The 24466-nt window shown below is 43.7% G+C and overlaps 1 protein-coding gene across 6 annotated transcripts in view; it reads left to right on the top strand.

The window, feature by feature from the left end:
• The first annotated feature begins 16176 nt into the window (after window positions 1–16176).
• WDR20 (WD repeat domain 20) overlaps window positions 16177–24466 on the top strand; it is a 65666-nt gene continuing 57376 nt past the window's right edge. For 5 of the 6 annotated variants that reach the window (XM_032839530.1, XM_032839532.1, XM_032839527.1 and 2 more), the window contains exon 1: window positions 16177–16494. In XM_032839530.1, coding sequence (XP_032695421.1) covers window positions 16246–16494 — 249 coding nt within the window. In that variant the 5' untranslated portion in view covers window positions 16177–16245. Of the gene's footprint in view, window positions 16495–19150; window positions 19362–24466 lie in introns of all 6 variants that reach the window. The other variant, XM_032839529.1, reaches the window with a different exon arrangement.

Genomic DNA, 24466 nt, shown 5'->3' with positions numbered 1-24466 from the left:
CTTTTCCTGATAGGACATGGTCAAAGGGACAGTAGACAGAGCAAAGGAGGCAACCCTCGCCCCCAATGTGCCTGCCCTTCCCTAATTGCCCAGTTATTGAGGCTTTGGGTCTTGCCTGAGCTCCACCATATCTGAGTTTGGGGCTGTGGGGAGGAGAAGAAAACTGCCTTCTTGAAACATACATTTCCTTTTTTATTTTTTATTTTTAAAAAATTTATTTATTTTGAGAGAGAGAGAAAGCAGGAGGGGCAGAGGGAGAGAATCTTTCTTTTAAAGATGTTTATTTGACAGAGGCATCAAGGGAGAGAACACAGCACAGGGAGTGGGAGAGGAAGAAGCAGGCTTCCTGCTGAGAAGGGAGCCCAATGTGCAGGGCTCCATCCCAGGCCCCTGGGATCATGACCTGAGCCGAAGGCAGATGCCCCAGGAAGAGAGAATCTTAAGCGGGCTCCACACTCAATGTGGAGTCCCATGCGGGGCTCCATCTCACAACCCCGAGATCATGACCTGAGCCAAAATCAAGAGTCAGATGCTTAACTGACTGGGCCACCCAGGTGCCCCTTGTTATTGTTTTGTCTCAAGAGGGAAAGGTCCCCGCAAGGCCCTTTGGCGGAGGCAGAGGGGAGAGACAGACCGAAACGCTAGCACAGTAGTAGGGGCTACAGGAGCTACAAGTATTGAAAGGGGAAAACACCCTTCAGGGAGGCCAAATTTCTTCTATGGTTTCTCCATCTTTTGTCTTGTTGAGAAAGACCCACATTCTGAGATTATTAAAGATTCCTCTTGGGACATCTGGGTGGCTCAGTTGATTGGGCGTCTGTCTTCAGCTCAGGTCATGATCCTGGGGTCCTGGGATCAAGTCCCTGCTGGGCTCCCTGCTCAGCGGGGAGCCTACTTCTCTCTCTGTCGGCTGCTCCCCTTGCTTGGGTGCTCTGACAAATAAATAAAATCTTAAAAAAAAAAAAAAAAGCCAAAAGCACTTGACAAGGATGATAGGGCACAAACACCATTAAAAAAAAAAAGTCTCGGGGCGCCTGGGTGGCTCAGTTGGTTAAGCGACTGCCTTTGGCTCAGGTCATGATCCTGGAGTCCTGGATTTGAGTCCCACATCGGGCTCCCTGCTCAGCAGGAAGTCAGCCTCTCCTGCTGACCTCTCTCCTCTCATGCTCTTTCATTGTCGCTCTCTACCTCTCAAATAAATAAATAAAATGTTAAAAAAAAAGTCTCCTCTTATTGCCTTTTTTTTTTTTTTGCATTTTAATTTTTCCTTCATTTGGATTTCCCCCCCAGATGGCTCCCCAGCTGTCCTAATCTTATTTATTGAACATTCATCTTTTACTTATTTTAAATAACATTTTAAAACTGACATACAAAATTCTTGTGTATTTGGATTTTTGGAATTCTTGTTCTGTGGACCTGTTGATTTGTGTGCCTATGCTACACTATTACAATTATTATAGGTTTTTTTTTTTTTTTTTTTACAAATACTATAGTTTTATCTTTTTTTTTTAAGATTTTATTTATTCATTTGACAGACAGAGATCACAAGCAGGCAGAGAGAAAGGAGGGGAAGCAGGCTCCCCGCTGAGCAGAGAGCCCTATGCGGGGCTCAATCCCAGGACCCTGAGACCATGACCCGAGCCGAAGACAGAGGCTTAACCCACGGAGCCACCCAGGCGCCCATTTCCTTCTTGTTAGGACATCAGTCGTATTAGGTCAGGGCCTGCCTCAATGACATCATCTTAATTGAAGTATATTTGCAAAACTATATTTCCAAACAAGATCGTATTTACAGGAACTGGGGATCAGAATATTAACATATCCTTAGGGGGACACAGTCCATCTGTAACAGCACTGAACAGTTCTCCTCTTCTTTATTCACTGTGAAGATGAATTTATAGTAGGAGTCCATGGAATTGATTTTTTGGTTTGAACAAGTATCTATCAAACCCTGACAGTCTGTATGTAAAATTTGGTAGGTGTACGCATTTGGAGTGAGGAACAGGGTTCATAGCTTTCATGGGGTTTCTCAAGGGGTCTGTTATCCCCTAAAACTTAAAGAATTATTTATGCAGACCAAAAATATAAGATTACATTAAAAGTCCATTCAAAAAATTTATAGGCCTATTAGCTTTGTTACAATATGGATAATTATGGATGTCATCTACATTTAGTAACTTTTTTTTTTTTTTTTAAAGATTTTATTTATTTATTTGACAGACAGAGATCACAAGGAGGCAGAGAGGCAGGCAGAGAGAGAGGAAGGGAAGCAGGCCCTCTGCTGAGCAGAGAGCCCGATGTGGGGCTCGATCCCAGGACCCTGAGATCACGACCTGAGCCGAAGGCAGAGGCTTTAACCCACTGAGCCACCCAGGCGCCCCTACATTTAGTAACTTTTGATTACATGTATTTATGTGGTATATTACTGCTGAGAAAGAGCTTTTATGTATATTTTGGCTTTTGAGCCCTTTCATATTATATATATACAGTATTCTAATTTTAGGCACAAGAAAATAGATTCAGAGAGGTTACACTCTAATATTAAAAAGTGAGGAGTGCCTGGGTGGCTCAGTGGGTTAAAGCCTCTGCCTTCGGCTCAGGTCATGATCTCGGGGTCCTGGGATGGAGCCCCGCATCGGGCTCCCTGCTCAGCAGGGGGCCTGCTTCCCCACCCCCTCTGCCTGCCTCTCTGCCTACTTGTGATCTCTGTCAAATAAATAAATAAAATCTTAAAAAAAAAAAAGATATATAACTAAGAGACACTCTAACTGGATGCTTGAAACTGTGGAGAGTACTCAATCCTTATGTATGTTTCTTCCTGTACATACATATGTGTGATAAGGCTTAATTATTACCAATCAGGCACAATAAGAGATTAACAACAATAACAAGACAGAACAATTATAAAGAAATACTGTAATAAAGTATATGTGAGTGTGGTCTCTTTCTCAGAAGATCTTGTACCCAAACCTTCCTCTTTTTGGGTGAGAAGTGAGATGATAAAATTCCTTAATGACGAGATGAAGTGTGGTGCATAATGCAGGCATCGTGGTGGGGACCGAGGCTACTACTGACCTGACAACAGCCAGGAGGAGGACACCTGCTTCTGGACCACTGTTAACCACGTGTAACTGAAGCTGCAGAAAGCAGAACCATGGGTAAGGGGTACTACTGACTGTACACGTTTTAACCTTTCAGAAGTGAAATCATATTAAACTCACTCATCCGCAAATTGTTTTTTTACCGAATATATTTTGGACAGCTTACAACGTCAGTCCCTGTGGGCTTATGCATTTATTTTTAACAACTGCAATTGTATGGGACTTCTATAATTTATCGAACTCTTTATCAATGGGCCTTTAGGTGATTTCCAAGTTTTCACTATTATGAACAATGCTTCAGTGAAAATTCTTGTATACATTTGTGAGGATAAAATGCTAAGAACTGGGAGTTGTTGACTCAAATCACGTTAACTACAATACCTATTTTGACAGTCATCCACAAGCCGCTCTCCAAATACTAGCAATTTACACTCCTACCAATGCCTCCTAATCTTTGTACAAACACGAAACTCCGTGGCAATACTGTTATCACAATTATAGATTGCTAATTGATATTTCCCAATGTGATAGTAAAAATGTGTTTTCGTTTGCATATCTTTCATTAGAACACCTGAGCATCTTGGGGTGGGGAAGTTCTTCTAGGCATGATAGGAAACTTAGAAGTCATAAACAAAAAGTCCGATAAACATAAGTTTTGTGAATTGCTTGCTTATGTCCTTTGTCTATCTTTTCCTACTGGGTCATTTCCCTTCTAATGACTTAAAGAAGCATTTTTAAGTTTAGGGATTCTATGCACTTGCCATATGTGTTACAAATATTTCTTCCAAGTTTGTTGTCTTTTTGAGTGGTGAGAGTTTGAGATACAGAATAAAAATATCCAATGGCTTATTTGTTTAGAGCTATGTTTAGAAAAGTCTTCCCTTTTCCAGATCACTAATATATTTATTCAAGTAGTTTTTCAATTCTTATGGTTAACTTTTCTATTTAAATCTTTGATCCATCTGGAGTTTATTTTGGAATGAGAAGTAGGAACCCGTATTTATTTTATTATAAATGGATAGATGGTTGTTCCAATACCTTTTATTAAATTAACCCTGCCATCTTTACCATATGTCCATTTTTATTATGGTCTAATTCTGTACTCTATTATAGTGCATTGATGTTTTAATTAATGAGGTTTTATAATACATACTAATTTTGGGAGGCAAACATTTCTTCATTTCAGAATTTTCTATGATTCTAAAATATTTTATTCTGCCAAACGAAATTTAGGATAATTTTGACAAGTTCTAAAGAAAATTCTGTTTAGACTTGAATTACATTCAATTCATACATTAATTCAGGAAGAACTGGCATTATCTCACAACTATATGGTCAAATCTTCAACAAAGCAAGAAGGAATATCCAATGGGAAAAAGACAAGTCTCTTCAATAAATGGTGTTGGGAAAACTGGACAGCAATATGCAGAAGAATGAAACTGGACCAATTTCTTTCTTTTTTTTTTTTTTAAGATTTTATTTATTTATTTGACAGGCAGAGATCACGAGTAGGCAGAGAGGCAGGCAGAGAGAGAGGAAGGGAAGCAGGCTTCCGGGCGAACAGAGAGCCCGATGCGGGGCTCGATCCCAGGACCCTGGGATCATGACCTGAGCCGAAGGCAGAGGCTTTAGCCCACTGAGCCACCCAGGCGCCCCTGGACCAATTTCTTACACCATCCACAAAAATAAATTCAAAATGAGTTAAAGACCTAAGTGTGACACAGGAATCCATCAAAATCCTAGAGGAGAACACAGGCAGCAACCTCTGTGACCTCAGCCGCAGTAACATCTTACTAGACACATCTCCAAAGGCAAGGAAAACAAAAGCAAAAATGAACTATTGGGACTTCATCAAGATAAAAAGCTGCTTTCTGCACAGCAAAGGAAACAATCAACAAAATGGAAAACCAGCCGACAGAATGGGAGAAGATATATGCAAATGATACATCTGATAAAGGGTTGTGATCCAGAATCTATAAAGAACTTATCCAACTCATCACCCAAAAAACAAATAATCTAGTTAAGAAACGGGTAGAAGACACAAATAGACACTTTTCCAAAGATGACATACAGATGGCTAACAGACACATGAAAAGATGCTTAACATCATTCATCATCAGAGAAGTACAAATCAAACGCACAATGAGATACCATCTCATACCTGTCAGAATGGCTAAAAATTAACAACACAAGAACAACAGGTGTTGACGAGGATGTGGACAAAGGGGAACCCTTTTACACTGCTGGTGGTTATGCAAGCTGGTGCAGCCACTCTGGAAAGCAGTATGGAGGTTCCTCAAAAAGTTGAAAATAGGATTACCCTACAACCCAGCAATTGCACTGCTAGGTATTTACCCAAAGGATACAAACATACTGATTTGAAGAGATACATGCACCCTGATGTTTACGGCAGCCATGACCACAATAGCTAAAATATGGAAAGAGCCCAGATGTCCATTGACTTGATGGATGGATAAAGAAGATGTGGTACATATATATATATACAACGGAAGATTATTCAGTCACAATAAAGAATGAAATCTTGCCATTTACAAAAACATGGTGGAGCTAGAGAGTACGATGCTGAGTGAAACAAGTCAGAGAAAGACAAATACCATATGATTCCACTCACATGTGGAATTTAAGAAATAAAACAGATGAACATAGAGGAAGGAAAAAGAAAGAGAGGGAGGCAAACCATAAGTGACTCTTTAAAAAAAAAAGATTTTATTTTATTTATTTGACAGAGAGAGAGCGAGAGAGAGCGCACAAGCAGGCAAAGTGGCAGAGGGAGAGAGAGAAGCAGGCTCCCCGCCAAGCAAGGAGACCGATGTGGGACTCAATCCCACGACCTGAGCCCAAGGCAGCCGCCCAACCGACTGAGCCACCCAGGTGTCCCCATAAGCGGCCCTTAATGGCAGAGAACAAACGGGGTCGCTAGGGGGAGGTTGGTGGGGGATGGGCTAGATGGGGGATGGGTATTAGGGAGGGCACTTAAGAGTGATGAGCACTGGGTGATTTATGTAGTTGATGAATCACTGACTTCTATTCCTGAAACCAATATTATACTATATGTTAACTAACTAGAATTTATATAAAAACTTGAAACAAAGACTGGCATTTTCATAGTGTTGTGTCTTCTTACCCTAAAACAAGGTATTTCATTTAATTATTTTAGTTTTTTTTTTTAAAGATTTTATTATTTATTTGACAGAGATGACAAGTAGGCAGAGAGAGAGGAAGAAGCAGGCTCCCTGCTGAGCAGAGAGCCCAATGTGGGGCTCCATCCCAGGACCCTGGGATCATGACCTGAGCCGAAGGCAGAGGCTTTAACCCACTGAGCCACCTAGGCGCCCGTATTTTGGTTTCTTTATAGAGTTTTACAGTATTCTTCAAGTAATTTTTGAAAACTTTCTAAGTATATTCAGAGACATTGTACGGTTCAATGCCAGGGGTACCACCTACACTGCAGTCAATGAGATTAAAGGTCCCCACTTTCCTGTGTGATTGGTATAAGCAACTATGAGTTTATTCCTCTCTTTGTCATTGTGAGTGATAGGAGTGGTATTTCCATTATGTTTTATTTAATTACTATTTTCACATGAAAAAGTTGGAGTACTGATTTTATAACCTGCTGGCTTATTACAGTGTCTTGTTAAGACTTTTTCAGCTGATCCCCTTAGGTTTCCCAACATACAGTCCTACATAAATTATAGTAACTTCATTTTAAACGTTTTCCTATTGCACTGGCTAGTACTTCTAGCACAGTATTAAATAATGGAATCTTGAGTAGAATTTATGATATGTCTTTCGACCTTAAGTCCAATGCTCTTTTTTGGGTACATATTCAATCCACAAAACAGTCCTGAGCACCATTTACCTTTTATAATCTTTTCTTATCCCAACAGGCAGATCGAGAGCTGCAATAAATATCCAGCTAATAAATCTTATGTGAGGTTCTCCAGCAAATTCAATATTTTATCTTACTAAAACCTGAAAGGGGACCCTAAAGAAAGAGTATTCGCCAAGGATATGTTTGGGTTTTTTTTTGGGGGGGGGGGGGGGGGGGGGGGGCTGGGAGAGGAAAGTGGATGGAGCTGGGGCTAAGGCAGTGACTGACAAACGGGCATGCCAAATAGGCATTTACTGGAAAGTCAAAGGCATAAAATAAACAAGGGGCTGAACTACCCTCTACTACACCCACCAAAAAAGGCCAGAAGCAGAACTATTTGGAAACACAGTGATCTGACCCTAAAGCAGAGTTCAGCCTCAGGGATAAGGCTGCAAGCATGAACAAGCGGGTTTGCAGGTATGTGAGCTGCGGTCATGCATAGCTGAGACTCTAGTGAGAGGAGACGGCCACGTGATGAACGTCATAATGAAGCTGAGTATTCACACGAAGTACGCCAAGTTAGAGAATGTTTCTTAAAGGAGGTGGGTCGTTCATTTGGCAAATATACAGGGTTACTACTGAATGCCAGCCCCCAACCTAGAAGCAAAAGGATGAACAAAAAAGAAAGGACCCCGTTCTCAGACAGCCTACAGCCCACTGGCAGAGGTGACTGCTACTCAAGTAAATTGATACATAAATGTGAAGATGATACCTGTATGTTAGTAGAAGTCGTGACAAGGCCCACGGAGGAAATAATGATGCTGAGAGGACACTAAGGTGACATAACCTAGATGTGGGGTGTCAGGGAAAGCCGCTCTGAGAAAGCAGCCTTTCACCAGGAATCTGAGGGAAGACTAGTAGAGTAAGGTCTGAGGGAGGAGGCAGCAGTCTAGCCCCTGTGACCAACAAACGTGAGAGGGACTCCAGCCTGTGCAAAGGCACAAGGGCTCAGGTGGGACAGGTCTGAGGAGCTACAGGGACTATATAGCTCAGTAAGGGAGCATGCAGAAAGAGCAGCACTGGGAAGAGAAAGGGAAAAAACCCACAAAGATACCAGCAGGAAGGAAAAGGAGAAAAACCAATTCAGTACGTGTTGAACATTTACTACGTGCTTCACTATCTACGAGGGGATTCTTTCAATTCCAAAGAATAGAAAGACAGTTTTCTCCTCTCAAGTAAACTTCATCTAACGGGGTTCCTAACAGGAAAACATTCTCCTTTTAAGATCATCTTTCAGAGGGGCACCTGGGTGGCTCAGTGGGTTAAGCCTCTGCCTTTGGCTCAGGTCGTGATCTCAGGGTCCTGGGATCAAGCCCCACGATCAAGCCCCACGTCCGGCTCTCTGCTCTGTGGGGAGCCTGCTTCCCTCTCTTTCTGCCTGCCTCTCCCCTTGTGATCTCTGTCAAATAAATAAAATATTTATTTATTTATGAGTTTATTTATTTAACAGACAGAGATCACAAGTAGGCAGAGAGGCAGGCAGAGGTAGAGGGGGAAGCAGGCTCTCCACCAAGCAGAGAGCCCGACTTGGGGCTCGATCCCAGGACCCTGAGATCACGACCCGAGCCAAAGACAGAGGCTTTAACCCACTGAGCCACCCAGGTGCCCCTAAGTAAAATATTAAAAAAATATATATGATCATCTTCCAGAGAATACTCCCTACCCCATCCTAAGCTAGATCTTTTTAATACCATAAATTGTGTTTTTACTTTCCCAAACAGTAACTCTTAAAATGGAATTTCAAGTTAACAAACGTATCTTCCTTTCTGTCACAGGCTCCCCACTGCTACTTCACTGAAGCCTGTGGCTAAAAATCACTCAGTTTTCCTGGTCACTTCCCAAGAGTCCCAAAATGTCCATGAAAGCTCTACAGGGAGTGACTGAGAAGTGTGTCTAACCATGTATAAAAGCAGCAGCATGTTAATTTTTTCTTTACACGGAAATCATAGCTCTTTTTGTTCAATCCCCTTTCCTCTCTTTCCTGTTTAAGGTTTTAGGGTAGAAGAAATCAGAAACTGTAATTGAGGTTATGAAGCTTGAATGCCCTTGCTCTAATCTCTAAAGAGATAAAATCCACAATGTTTATTGGGCTGCCCGGAAAGGCTGTCACTGAGCCTCTCACTGGAGGAGCAGAACAATGAAAAACAAAGCTCTACAAGTCCGAGCCACAGGAAGTGATGTCCTAATTTGGGTGCAGTTCTAAGAATACTCTAAGTAATAATTCAACTGGTTCTGTGCCTGTGAGTGACAAAATATCACAGCCTTGTGACAAATGATTCCTTCATTTTCTTCCTGTATTTCTTTTGTTACTATGGTATTGAACTCACATTTCTGTCTGATCTCCAGAGTTGAAGACAAAAGAGCACACGTGCAGCTGTATCTGTATGAGGCGAAAGGAGACAGCTGTGGATCTTTCAAGGCTGGGACTGGAGATGGGCAATAGGTAGAGATGTTTTGTTTTTACTTAGAGCAGCTCTGTTGACAACCACCAGCACCACTGCCAAACCCTCAGACCAACCTCCCCTCCCCTGTCCCTCTTTGCCCCTACTGCTCTTGCTCAGGACAACAGTTTATGCTGCATGGAAGGAGGTGGTGGTAGCATGAGAGCTTGGCTCAGGAGATCAGGTAAGACACAGTGGGAGTATGTTATCCAAGAGGAACTTACTATAAGAACATGGTGGAGAAATTAGTTTTGAAAAGAAGAAACACCTCTTCCTTTGATCCTAAAAGAGTAAGAAGATTCAGATAGAGATAAAAATACAGTTAAAGGGGGGCCTGGGTGACTCAGTCGATTAAGCCTCTGCTTTTGGCTCAGGTCATATTCTCAGGGTTGTGGGACGGAGCCCCGAATCAGGCTCCCTGCTCAGCAGAGGAGCCTGCTTCTCCCTCTGCCTCTCCCTACTGTTCATGCTCTCTCTCACTCACTCACCCTCTCAAATATTTAAAATCTTTAAAAATGCAGATATAACTTGGGAATTGAGGGAGGTTCATGCCCTAAGGCAGAGACTCCTGAACTTTCTAGGTTCTCAGACCCATAACAGTTCTGCTTATTAGATGTCCAGACAATCTAACAAGTACTTATTCCTAATAATTTAGTAGCTATTTGAAAAATAAATCGGACACTCTACAGTTTATTTCGATTTCATTTAACAGCACACACAATTCACCCATTTCAAGTGTATAATCAGTGGTTTTGAGTATATTAGGAATGGTGCAACTATCCCATCAATTTTAGAGTATTTTCATCACCCTAAAAAGAAACCCCATACCCATTAACAGTCACTCCTCCTCCCTCCCCCTCTCTCCTCTAGGCAACCATTAACCCATTTTCTGTCCCAAAAGATCTGCCTGCTCTTGGCATTTTATGTAAATGGAATCACATGATGTGCGTCTGCCTTCTTCCACTTGGCGTTGGTTTTCAAGGGTCAGCACCTTACGGCATGCATTGGTATTTTCTTCCTTCTTACAGCTGAATAATATTCAATTGTGGATATGCTACATGTTGTTTATCCAGTCATCAGTTAACGGACGTTTGGTTTGTTTCTATTTTTTGGCTATGATGACTAATGCTTCAACGAATACTCCTGTGTAAGTTTTTGCGTAGAACTGTTTCCATTTCTCTTGGGTATATGCCTAAAGAGTGGAATTGCTGGGTCATGTGCTAACTTCGAACTTCTGAGGAATGCCAGATTAATTTCCAAGGTGCCTGCACTGTTTTTACATTCCTACCAGTAGTATGGGAGGCTTGAATTTCTCCACATACTCACTACTTACTATTATGTGTCTTTTTGATCATAACCATCCTGGGGAAGGCGAAGTGGGATCCAACTGTGGTTTTTATGTGCAATTCTCTGATGACAGTGATGTTGAGCATCTTTTCCTGTGCTTAATGGCCATCTGTAGATCTCCAGAGACCTGTCTACTCAGATCCTTTGCCCATTTTAAAATTAGGTCATTTGCTTTTGAAGTGTACGGGTTCTATGTATTCTACATACTTATCAGGTATATAGATCTTATCAGATATGATTTGCAAATATTTTCTCCCGTGGGTTGTTTTTTCTAGTTTTGAGTTAAACAAAAAACTTCGAATTAAAAGAAAAATACATACTTGCTTCACCTGAATTGCTATTCTTCCCCTTTTAGCAATGTGTAATTTAAAAACGAGTGATTATTTTACTCCAAGAGGTTTCTCTTTGGAGACCTGAACACAAATTTTATTTCTGCTAATACCTAGCTCTAAGGTAGTAACTTGGGACAAGTCAGTTCATGACTCTCTTAGTTTTCATGCTTATAAGAAGGGAATAATGGCACCTACTTTACAAGGTTATGTATGAAAACGAGAGCATGTGTAAGCACTAAGCATAATGCCCACATCATAGGCTCCCACAAAATGTGCTGACTGGCGGGCTTTCAAAGATCTTTAAAAAGCACTTATACCTTAAAAAAAAAAAAAAAAAAAAAAGCACTGCCATTTCTAGATATTTGTGAAATACTAAGTATTGTATTCGCTTTGTAATGGTTATTGAAGAAAGAGTAAGATGCTCTGTGCAAGATCAGTTTGCATCTGAAAACACATCATGATTTAGGAATCCTGACTGGGGTCAGTTTTACCATTCTGCAAATCTGAGACAGAAAGCAGGCGTGCTATATTAAGGATACTATGTTATGTGATGTTTCCCAAATTTGTTTTCAAGTCCCATAATGGTCTTATAAGGAAGTACCAAGTCATAATGTAATAATAGAATACACTCGACCAACAAGAAAAATCGGAGATTGATTACCGTACATAAGTTAGTAAAGGTTTTTTAAATGTGGTTCCTAAGGACATCTGTGTATGCCCCCCCCCCTTTTTTTTAAAGATTTTATTTATTTGTCAAAGAGAGAGACAGAAAAAGAGTATACAAGTAGGGGAAGCCGCAGGCAGAGGGAGAAGCAGGCTCCCCACCAAACAAGGAGCCGGATGTGGGACTTGATCCCAGGGCCCTGGGATCATGACCTGAGCAGAAGGCAGATGCTTAACTGACTTGAGCCACGCAGGCACCCCTGTGTATGCCTATTTCCTATTTTTTAATCTTATTTATTTTATTTTTTAAGGTGGGGGAGGGGCAAGAGAGAAAGAGAGCGAGGGAATCTTAAACAGGCTCCAAGCTCATCACACAACCAGAGGGCTCAACTTCACGACCCTGAAATCATGACCTGAGCCAAAATGAAGAGTCAGACACTTAACCGACTGAGCCACCCAGGGGCCCCACCTATTTCTTTTAATAAAGTCACTGTGGGGGCAACGCCTACATGTATATGTGCATCTTCTCTCTCTCTCTCTCAAATAAATCAATCTTTTTTTTCCCTCTAAAGATTTTACTTACTTGAGAGCGAGCGAGCGCACAAACTGGGGTGGGAGTGGGGAGGGGAAGAGGGAGAAGCAGGCTCCCCTGCTGAGCAGGGAGCCTGACTCAGGTCTGGGTCCCAGGACTGTGAGATCATGACCTGAGCCAAAGTCAGCCATTCAACAGACTGAGCCACCCAGGTGCCCTGGTCTTATTATTTCTTGAACATGCTAGGTACGCTCCTGCTTTGGGAGTTCTGCATGGCTTGCCCCAGATCTTTCCATCTCCTTCACCTCTTTCAAGTCTTTGCTGAACTGTCACTCTCTCAATGAGCCTTATCTTGACCACCTTATCACAGACTGGGAACTACTCGAACTACTCCTTGAACTAGCCGCAGCACTCCCAACCCCCCTTGCTCACTCTACTACTTTTTGCTTGCACAATCACTATACGATTTACTAACTTGTGTTTATTATTTGTCTGGTCTTCTCCTTGCAAGAAAACTCTGAGGGATTTTTGTTTACTGATGCATCCCAAAGGCCAGGCCAGAGTGGCACATGTGGACATCAAATAAATATTTGAGGACACAAACAATTTTAAAAAGGTCCCTCATATCCTTGAATGTGCTGACAGTCTGGTTGGAAGTCAGCATAAAGACACTAAAAGATAAATATCGATGTAAGATAATCGGCGTGTGCTGACAAAACCAACAGAAGATACTGTTTTAGGATATTACACACGACAAATGAAAGCTCAGAAAAGTGCCTCCGAAGTTTAGAGAGCTAATTAAAAAATTTGTGGTGGGGAGTGCCTGGATGGCTCTGCTGGCTGGCCGTCTGACTCGAGAAAATCTGACGAAAGCTACACACTCCAGGGATATAGCGAACATGTACACAGAAGTGTATTACTACTAGGAGTTCAAACACTCCCTGGAGCCAGCCATGAACGCTCAGTAGAGAATCCTTGGTTTCAAGTATGGTTTTCAAGCTTGGAAGGGCTTGGTGAAGATGAGACTTAGCTAGTTCTTGAAGCACAGGGTATGAAGACGGAAAGGAAAGGAAGGGCTTTCTAAGCAAGAGAAGGAGCCAAAGGTGCCGGCAGAACAGTCTGTCATGGGGGATTTATGTAATATGTAAGAATAGGCTTGAATTGCTTGGTGTGACTTAAACAATATGGTTACTGCAAGTCACGGAAAGTCTCTGGGTAAGAGAATGCAATGTCTAAGGCGTTGTTGTTTTTAAGATTTTATTTATTTGACAGAGACACAGAGAGAGAGAGGAAGAGAGAGACAGTGAGAGCACAAGTTGGGGGAGCAGCAGGCTTCCCAACACAGGGCTTGATTCCAGGACCCTGGGATCATGACCTGAGTGGAAGGCAGATGCCTAACTGACTGAGCCACCCAGGCACCCCTCTAAGGCACTGTTTTAAGAAAATAAATTTGGTAGTACTTTACAGGAGGAAAGTTGAGAGAAAAACTAAGATCAAGGAAGTCATTCATGAAGCTGCCACATAATGATTCAAGTTTGAGAGATTGGAAAGGAACTAACGAGGTTTACCAATGACTGTGAGGCACCAATCCATTCAGAAATGCCTGGCTTGGGGTGTCTGGGTGGCTCAGTTGGTTGTCTGCCTTCGGCTCATGTCATGATCCCAGGGTCCTGGAATCGAGCCCCACATGGGGCTCCGTGCTCTACGGGGAGCCTGCTTCTCCATCTGCTCCCGCTGTTCCCTTTGCTTGTGCTATGTCAAATAAATAAATAAAATCTTTAAAAAAAAGAAGAAAGAAAGAAAAGAAATGCCTGGCTTGACAGTGACAATTAGAAATGAACTGTATTTAGGTCAGGCCCTGTTATATAAATTTCAGTGTTCTTTATTGAATACTTGAGTGTGTTGGGGGAGGGACAAGAGAAAAACTAAGAGAAAAACAAGAGAAAAACTAAGAATAGAGATTATTCAAAGTCTCTGAATGGGACAAAGGGGACAGTCTATTATTTTTGTAATAATAAAACTGCTGAATTTAGACAGAATAAAATCTTTTTTTTTTCCCCTAAAGATTTTATTTATTTATTTGACAGAGATCACAGTAGGCAGAGAGGCAGGAAGAGAGAGGGGGAAGCAGGCTCCCTGCTGAGGGGAGTCTGATGTAGGGCTCAATCCCAGGACCCTGATATCACCATCTGAGCCTGAGGCAGAGGCTTTAACCCACTGAGCCACCCAGGCGCCCCGACAGAGTAAAATCTTAATAGAAAGCCTGAATACGGTTTTATTGTTAATTGAGGTTAATTATGGTTAATTGAAAGCTAATACAATTTTCTGTCTTAATTTTTGCTTGCTGACCTTTTTTTCTTTTCTCCAGAAAGTACCCTGCTTTATTCCCCCTTGATAACCATGGAACACAGGTGAATTATTTTTAGAGGATTCGGGATGTCACTATCCCTCAAGGTGATCAAATACATATTTTCAATGTAAAATAACAGAGGAAACCGGGATAAATCCGCGGTGACCACAGTACACATCCTGGCATTTTAAAAGACTTTCGGTATCAATCTGACTTTTAGAGAAAAGCAGTAACATCAAAACCATTACAACCCCACATTTCAGCTATGTCGGGGCCCAATAAGTAGGATCCTGCTCTCGCGTTTTTTTGCCAACGTGAACAAGGGTAGAGGATGATGGTGTCAGACGCATTATGACGTCACGGGCAGTACCTGCTTGCTGTGTAATACCGGTCCCGTGGTCCAGGCTCCTCTGCCGGAGAACTCACCTCCGTCTACTAGTTTTGCGACCCTCCAGCCATGACTTGAATGTAAAGAATAGCTCATTCTTGCTGTAACAAACGTTGTGCCCCCCGCCCCGCCCGAATTCTCCCAGAAAGTTTTGCTCGCTTTAGAAACTTTCCTATTCCAGCCGGGAAACCCAGGGGTACAACACGCCGCTCCTTCCATACCTAGATCCGGCAGCGCGCGCACGCCGCTCCGCCTAGTGACCTCGCAGGTGCCACCTCGGCCTCTTTCGTCCAGATCAATGGCCTTTACTTGTCAGGCTGCTGAGCACGGCCCGTGACACCTGCTTCGACTGGGTCTGTGGTTCCGAAAGCCACTGCCCGGCCCGACACTCCCCCTTTCCTCTAAACACCGGGAAGGCAAACTGAAAAAACCCACTTGGCTCCACGTCGGCCGGTGCCCTCCCCCGACGGACACCCGGAGAGTTGTGTCCGCACGCGCCGAGCGCTCGCCCCGGCCCCGCGAAGCGGGAAACGGAGGTTCCTCGGTGCCTGCTCGGAAGCGGGCTCCGGGAGGCGCTGAGGGGCTCCCCGACCGTCGTGCGGGTGGCAGAGGGCAGGCCTGCGTGAGGGGCTCCCCCCAGCCTCGGGGCGCCCCCGCATCTTCCCGAAGGCAGAACGCCGGAGCTCCGGTGCTCGGCTCTCGGCACCCACGTGCACACCCCGCATGGGGGGCTGCCCTCTCCCTCCGCTCCTCGGGGTCCCGGGTCCCCTCAGGGCGCGACCGAGGCAACTGAGGAAGCCGCTCGAGTTCTCCTCAACGCTCCCCACCGCAGACGTACGGCCGCTTCGGCTTACCGGCTCGGTCCCGGGGGTAGCTGGGAGGCGACACCGCTAACCTGACCCCGGTCCGGAGTTCGCCTCACCTGCACGGTCACAGGGCAGCCCAGACGCCGCGCCCGGGGGAGGGGCCTGAGGACGCCCAGTCGCGCGGACCGCGCCAGGTGAACACGCCTGCGCAGTCGGGCCGTAAACAAGCCCGCCCCTACCCCTCCGCCGGCCTCCGCGGGGCCGGCTCTCGAGTGGGAGGGGCCAGGAGGAAGAGGCGGGGGAGGGGCGGGGGAGAGAGCGACAGCCTGCGACGGCGCCTGCGCGGTGGGCGTGATCCGGGCACTTAGGGCAGGATGAACGCTGCTTTCCAAGATGGCGACGGAGGGAGGAGGGAAGGAGATGAACGAGATTAAGACCCAATTCACCACTCGGGAAGGTCTGTACAAGCTGCTGCCGCACTCGGAGTACAGCCGGCCCAACCGGGTGCCCTTCAACTCGCAGGGATCCAACCCCGTGCGCGTCTCCTTCGTAAACCTCAACGACCAGTCTGGCAACGGCGACCGCCTCTGCTTCAATGTGGGCCGGGAGCTCTACTTCTATATCTACAAGGGGGTCCGCAAGGTACCGACCCGGGCGTCACCGGGGCCCGCCAGCGGCGCGGGCAGAGGTCGGGAGCAGGGCGGTGACAGTGGGGGCCAGGGTGACCGATAGGGGTGGCGGTCGCTCTTACTTTTGAGTGGGCCGGTAACTCCACTGGGGTGCTCCTGAGGAAGGGGGATTCACGAGTAAGGAGGGTCATGTTTCGAAGGGGTGGGGGCCGTGGAAAGGGACCGTGGGGTGCGGGGTTCCGTCTGGGAGGCCCCAGAAGGGGCCGGCTGCCTTCTCTCTGGCAGGGTCCGTCAGGCTCTGACACCGCCAGGGAGCGGGCCTGCGAGTCCCCGGAAGAGGTGGGGTGGCCGTCTTGTCTGCTCAGACTGCCTCGCCTCCCGAGAGAGTTGGGAGTCTTGCTCCAGCTTAGAGAACAGGGGCGCGGGGCGGCTTGGGAAGGTCTGTAAGGCGGAATCCGGGCTGGTAGCGAAGGACTTGAGACTAGGTCAGAAAGGACCTGCCCGGAACCAAGGGCTACTCCACCGCACTGACACTTCCTAGGAGCCACTCTCTCTGGTGTTAACACTTTTCCCAGAAACGTCAGGAGGACCGCTGTCACTTTCTCCGCCGGGGAGCCTTCTCCTGAGAGATCGTTGAAGAGGCTCGTCTTGGTCCTTACAGTATGAGAAAGACTGAGTACTACAGTTGGGAGGTCGGAGTGGTGTTTTCAGTGAACTAAGCTGCTCATAGGGGTTCTGTGTGAGCGTGCCCAGATCATTCTTGTCCGACGAGTCAGACTATGTCCCAAACAGGGAGGCATAAGCCTTAAAAGCTACTTTACAAGAATCATTTTTTTTTTCTTGGCGGGCAACTTAATATTAATTCTGTGAAGCATGTAATCATCTTTTATAAAAATATCTCTTCAAAAGAAGCAGCTTATTAGAGCTTTTCCTTTACTGGCGATGTAACTATGTTCTCACTCAGAACTGCTTGGTTTTGAGGTATGTGGTCTTTGACTGGACTTTTGGAGGAGTGAGGAAATTGATGCCTCCCACAGCACCTGGGCAGGGAAAAAGGTGGTAACAATTTGTGAGTGTTTGGCTAGTGTGAAAGCAAATTGTACACACTGAGAGTGGAAGTTCTCTAGGAGGTAATATATCCAGAACCAGTAAGTTTTTGTTTGGTTTCAAGAGCTCGGGACAGGACAGTGGTATCCAGAAGTAGCAAGCTGTCTCATTTGTTCAAGGTGCGTCTTTTTTGGTTAGTGTTTGTGATCGTCGCTTTACTGTGTTTGAGGTAAGCTGTTATTACTGAAAGTAAATCACTTGATTTCGTTTTTTCTCTTGTGGAATTGGGAAGGTGTGAAGTAGTTAGTAGCCTAGGAGCTGAAGTTTTTAGTCCTGCTCCCAACTTTTTCGCTGACTTGTTGGGTGACCTTGGATGAGTTCTTTAACTCCTATCTGCTTCTCTTTAAAGGGAGAACATTGCAGCACTCATACTGTACTTTATAATATACTGACTGTAATGAACTTTAAAGCTTGAAACCCTCGGTATGTGTAAAATATAGTTAAAATAAGCATTAAGAGTGTCAAATGGGAAGCTGCTATCTTGCCATTGATCCTGAAAAGATCAACTTTTTCTCTGGAAATAAGTTTAGAATTTTAAGTTAACTAAAATTTATATAAAATTTAAATGTGCTCAACAGCTGAATTTATTAGCAATTACTAGTCTCGACATTACCTTTTTTTAAAAAAAAAGTTTTCTTTGACAGTGTATAATTTCTGAAGCATTCTCTAGTGGCAACCCTTATCTGGATCTTGTGGCCTTGGTTTGCATCATCAAGCAGGTCTCTTGCTTGGAAGTATCAGAGTTGTGTTCTCTTAGCTGGGATGCTAGTTGATGAAAGTGAAGAGTAGGAGATCTTTTCAAGACCACATTCCAAAATCAATTTAAACAAGACAAATCTTAAACATGTAGATTTGGCTTTAGGTACATAATTTATTGAGCTACATAATTTATTTTTTGTTAAATTTCATTTTCACACGGCAACATCTTACAGCATTGTGTTGTGGACATTTTAGTTCTCTTTTAGCCATTGTAATTTAAAAAAATTGTTTTCCTTGAATGACTTTGCATGTATTTATTTCTGAGTACAAGTGATAGTTTTTGAGACTGTCTTTTCTGATTTTGAAATTGAGCAGGTAATTTTCCTTACTCAAAAAAACTAAATTTACTTTTTGGGGTTAGGAGTTGTAACTGATCTTGACAGTTGGGTCATTTTGACTGTTTTTACTCATTTTTTTCATTGGGGCATACAAAGTTTTACATCAATCATGTGGATCATTCAAAAGGTCTAATTTGGATGCATACATTCAACTTAAATCTGCCTGGAAAATAAGTGGAAAATAGGTCTTTGAGAAACAAATCATGGACTGTGTGCTGCCATTCCTGAAAGGAAGCACGGAGTCATGGGGGAATGGAAGGGATGAGGAGGTGGTCTCAAATAGGAGGCAAGCAGTGTACTCCTGGCCCTTTAAAAAGACATGCAGGTCAGTTTCTAGAGCTAGAGGGGACCTTTGAGTTTTTCAGTCTCACCTTCTTGGAGAAAACCGTGGTTAGAGAAGGAGTGCAAACCTGTGTTACAGTTTTTTTTTTTTTTTCTTCTTCTTCTTCTTCTTCTCATGGTCAGGAAAATGAAGCACAGCTGAGTCTAAAGAACTGTCATAGCAAGCAGGGACCGATCAAGCTTTTTGATCATGCGGATGCCATATCCTCCAACCATTTCAAGATCCGCCCCAGCATTTTGTCATATAGTATCTCGTCGAATCTTGATAGCAATCCTGTGAGGTACAAGAAAGCATCTTCTTTTCACAGTTGAAGTTTGGAATGGAGTTTCTTGTGTAAGGAAATGTAATTTCGTGAACTTACTTTGCTTAATTGAAGATAATAGGAGTGTTGATTTAGCACTGATGCTAATCATTTCAGCAAAGATTTTTGTGACTACAGTGATGATAATGATACCAAGTGGGGTATCTACAGTAGAGTAAGACCCTATCCTTCTCTCCAAAGAACTATCAATTCCTAGCCTTTAAACCTTTTTTTTTTTTTTTTTTTTAAGATTTTATTTATTTATTTGAGAAAGAACAAGCGAGCAGGGCAAAGGCAGAGGGAGAGGGAGAAGCAGGCTTCCCACTGGGCAGGGAGCTGTATGCGAGGCTGGATCCCACGACTCTGGGATCATGACCTGAGCCGAAGGCAGATTCTTTTTTTTTTTTTTTTTTTAAAGATTTTATTTATTTATTTGACAGAGAGAGATCACAGGTAGATGGAGAGGCAGGCAGAGAGAGAGAGAGAAGCAGGCTCCCTGCTGAGCAGAGAGCCCGATGCGGGACTTGATCCCAGGACTCTGAGATCATGACCTGAGCCGAAGGCAGGGGCTTAACCCACTGAGCCACCCAGGCACCCATCGAAGGCAGATTCTTAATGACTGAGGCACCTAGGCGCCCCTGGCCTTTAAACCTTTTTATTTTTTATTTATTTTATTTAATTTTTTAAAAGATTTTATTTATTTATTTGACAGAGACACAGTGAGAGAAGGAACACAAGCAGGGGGAGTGGGAGAGGGAGAAGCAGGCCTCCCAATGAGCAGGGAGCCTGAGGTAGGGGTGGATCCCAGGACCCTGAGATCATGACCTGAACTGAAGGCAGACGCTTAAAGACTGAGCCACCCAGACACCCCTACACACTTTTTTTTTTTTTTTTTTTTTTAAGATTTTACTTATTTATTTGACAGAGACACAGCGAGAGAGGGAACACAGCAGAGGGAGTGGGAGAGGGAGAGGGAGATGCAGGCTTCCCACGGAGCAGGAAGCCCGATGCGGGACTTGATCCCAGGACTCTGGAATCATGGCCCGAGTCGAAGGCAGACACCCAACGACTGAGCCACCCAAGCCCCCCCACAGCCTTTTTATTTTTTATTTTTTTAAGATTTTATTTATTTGACAGGCAGAGATCACGAGTAGGCAGAGAGGCAGGCAGAGAGAGAGGGGGAAGCAGGCTCCCCACTGAGCAGAGAGCCCGATGAGGGGCTCGATCCCATGACCCTGGGATCATGACCTGAGCCGAAGGTAGAGGCATTAACCCACTGAACCACCCAGGCGCCCCAACCCCAAACCTTTTTAAAGAGTACTTGGCTTTCCTTTTCTTTTCTTTTTTTTTTTTTTTAAAGATGTTGTTTTAGGATAAAGATACCAAAGGTAGCTGGGTTTATTGGACCAACCTTTCATTTTATGACATCTGTTTTTACATAAATGTGAATGGCCACCATTCAGATCCCAGCTTAAACATCACTTCCATAGCATATCTTGCTCTGAATTCCCAGGCTAGACCAGTTTTCCTTATTACATGTTCTCATAGCATCTTTTTTTTTTTTTTTTTTTTTTTAAAGATTTTATTTATTTATTTGACAGACAGAGATCACAAGTAGACAGAGAGAGAGAGAGGGAAGCAGGCTCCCTGCCGAGCAGAGAGCGCAATGCGGGACTCGATCCCAGGACCCTGAGATCATGACCCGAGCCGAAGGCAGCGGCTTAACCCACTGAGCCACCCAGGTGCCCTTCTCATAGCATCTTGAACTTTGCCTTTCTAGCACTTTTCTGAATTTGTAATTCTCTGGGCGATAATCTCTCTTTTCTTTCTTTCTTTCTTTTTTTTTTTTTTTAAGATTTTATTTATTTATTTGACAGAGATCACAAGCAGGCAGAGAGGCAGGCAGAGAGAGAGGAGAAAGCGGCTCCCCACAGAGCAGAGAGCCTGATGTGGGGCTCGATCCCAGGACCCTGGGATCATGGCCTGAGCCGAAGGCAGAGGCTTTAACCCACTGAGCCGCCCAGGCACCCAAATCTCTCTTTTCTATAAACAAGGCTCCTTTAGAAGAGAAACTGTGTGTTTTCTGCTTTCATGGTTTTCCTAGTGCCCAGCACAGTGTCTGGCATAAGGTAGGCCCTTAGTATTTATTTGTTGCATGAATGACTGAGTAAAGCACTGGTGTCCATCTATGCCATACTCATAGTTAATTAATTAACGAATTAATTAATTAAAGTAGGTTCCATGCTGGCATGAAACCCAACAGAAGGCTTGAACTCACGACCCGGAGATCAAGACCTGAGCTGAGATTAAGACTGGATGTTTAAACGACTGAGCTATCCAGGCGTCCCATAAGTTATACTTCTAAAAAGATCTTTACAAGCTAAAGAGCCTATTCAATTTTGGGCTTCCAAATAATGGGTAATTTTTAGTGGCTCACATCTTTGTAAAGACATTTTAAAATTATTGTTAGGAGGTAGCAAATTTAGCTTTCTTTTCAACTGGGAAATTGTATAGCTAAAGAATTGTATAGCTAGAAATAATGGAAAGTAACCAAATGACACGGATTACTTTTGATCTGTTTCTGTCAAACCATGTTACCTCCCAAATCTATGTAGTAACAGACAACTTTTTTTTTTTTTTTAAGATTTTATTTATTTATTTGACAGAGAGAGACACAGCGAGAGAGAGAATACAAGCAGGGGAGGAGGGAGCGGGAGAAGCAGACTTCCCACCCAGCAGGGAGCCTGATGCGGGGCTCGATCCCAGGACCCTGAGACCATGACCTGAGCCAAAGGCAGCGGCTTAACCCAGTGAGCCACCCAGACGCCTCAGTAACAGACAACTTTTAAAAACTATACTAAGAACTACTTAACATTTAAATCAAAGAGACTTTTATTCCCCTCCTATCTTAAGATTCTGGGACACAAATGTGTTGCCCAGAGATGTTATTGAAGCAATTCCTACCTTAGAGGGGAGAGGAGTAGAATTGGATGGCTTCCAAGGCCTTTTCAATTCTTAAGGTTGTAGGAATCTGTGGTCAGTAGTTTTGTAATGAAAATAACCATCTTTCTATTGGGAAGATGTCTTCATGTCTTGGATTCATTGCCTCCTCATTGAATGGGAATTGAGGAGTGGGGTGTGTTGTGAAAGCAAGTGGAACATGTTGTGATACTAGGTCTTTATGCTAGAAAAGTCTTTGTACTCATTGTGTTGCCATGAGACTGGGGCCAGAAGAGTCCTATAATAACAGCTCAAATATTTTCAGAGCCGGAGTTATCTAGGAGTGCAGTGGGTTGACTTGGGAGAAAATGAGCATTCTGTGTGGGACATAATCTGTCTCTTTCTCAAAGACTGCAGGACCCCCTGTTGGTGACTGAGGAATTCATGCTTTGTGTGGGAGGGTGAGCTAGAAGCCTTCCAAAGGTTTTTCCCATAGGCTGGTTTTAGATTCTGGCCTGCTCCAGAGAAGGTCACGTTCATACCCTTCACTCCGTTTTTTATACCAAATTTACTTTGAGAAATTTTGTACTTAATTTAGTAGGACACATGTGGAGTTGAATGGAAACCTGTAGTTTTTTTCTCATTAGGGGCCAATGTTTTCTGAAATACTGATAATTGTTTTGCTATTGGACTATCACATTTTTTTTTCAATTTTTTTTTTAAGGATTTTATTTCTTTATTTGACAGCAGAGATCACAAGCAGGCAGAGAGGCAGGCAGAGAGAGAGAGAGAGAGAGGAGGAAGCAGGGTCTCCGCTGAGCACAGAGCTGGATGCTGCGCTCCATCCCAAGACCCTGGGATCATGATCCAAGCTGAAGGCAGAGGCTTAACCCACTGAGCCACCCAGGCAACCCGGACTATCAAATTTTATATACTAAAGGGAAAGCATCTTCATTTATCACTTAGAGCAGGCTAGAGAAACTTTCATATGATACTTTGGTTCTCTTGACCTTGAAGAGGATGATGATGAGATTTTGCAGGATAGAATGGGCGGATATGAGTAATGGTAAGAAGCTCTCAGAATATGTCTGTGAAATCCAGGAGATAGTCAGGAATGTCATTGTTTCAGCAAATATCAGGGCATGCTTATCAGATGCAAGGTGCTTTTTCAGATGCTGGGAATAGACAAAGTCTCTGCCCTCAAGAAACTTGTCATTTGTGTTTGTTATCATTGAGTTAATTTAGTGACTTCATTTATTTAAGTACTTATTGTGCTTTGGTAGAAGACTTGAGCAAGAATCAAAACAGTGTGGATTTTATCACTGCCTAGTTTTGGCTATATGCCTAAAGAACCTTGTTTTAAAAATAAATTTGAAGATTTTTGTAGTCTGGTGTTTCATGTCTTAGAGAACAATTTTATTTATATTTCAATGAGGTTAGCTTGTATGGAAATATGAAATGTCCTGTTTGGTTATTTAGGAGTAAACATCAAAAATAGAAATAACGAATTGGTGGACATCCTTAATCTTCATTTTCAGGACATTTTAAATTATCTGGGAATATCAGCGATAAGTTACCTTATTCTCCTAACATTTGGCATCTTTTATTTATAATAGAGTACAAGGTATGTCTTGTTTTAAAAAAAAATAATCCTCGGGGCGCCTGGGTGGCTCAGTGGGTTAAAGCCTCTGCCTTCAGCTTGGGTCATGATCCCAGGGTCCTGGATTGAGCCCCACATGGGGCTCTCTGCTCAGTAGGGAGCCTCCTCCCCGCCCCCCACCACCAACTGCCTCTCTGCCTACTTGTGTTCTCTGTCTGTCAAATAAATAAATAAAATCTTAAAAAAAAAAAAAAATCCTCTGGGGCACCTGGGTGGCTCAGTCAGGTAAGCTTCTGCTTTCAGCTCAGGCCCTGATCTCAGGGACCTGGGATCGAGTCCCAAGTCAGGCTCCTTGCTCAGCAGGGAGTCTCCCTCTCCTTCTGCCCCTGCCCCAGCTCCTGCGCACGTGCGTGCTCTCTCTCTCTCAAATAAATAAAATTTTTTTAAAAAATCCCCATTCATCAAGTGTTTATTGCAGAGCTATTGTTTACAAGGTACTGCTGTCTGCTGTGGGTGATGTGAGGGTGAAGTAAGGTACTTCTGCCTGTAAGGGGCTTGTATTTCTGTGCCGATAATCGTAATATGAAGTAGAAGGCG

This window comes from Lontra canadensis, unplaced genomic scaffold (genome assembly GCF_010015895.1).
Source record: "Lontra canadensis isolate GAN:19392208 unplaced genomic scaffold, GSC_riverotter_1.0 scaffold108, whole genome shotgun sequence".
NCBI classification, from domain to species: Eukaryota; Metazoa; Chordata; class Mammalia; order Carnivora; family Mustelidae; genus Lontra; species Lontra canadensis.
The sequence above is the reverse complement of the archived record's forward strand: the minus strand, read 5'-3'. Positions and strand labels throughout refer to the sequence as shown.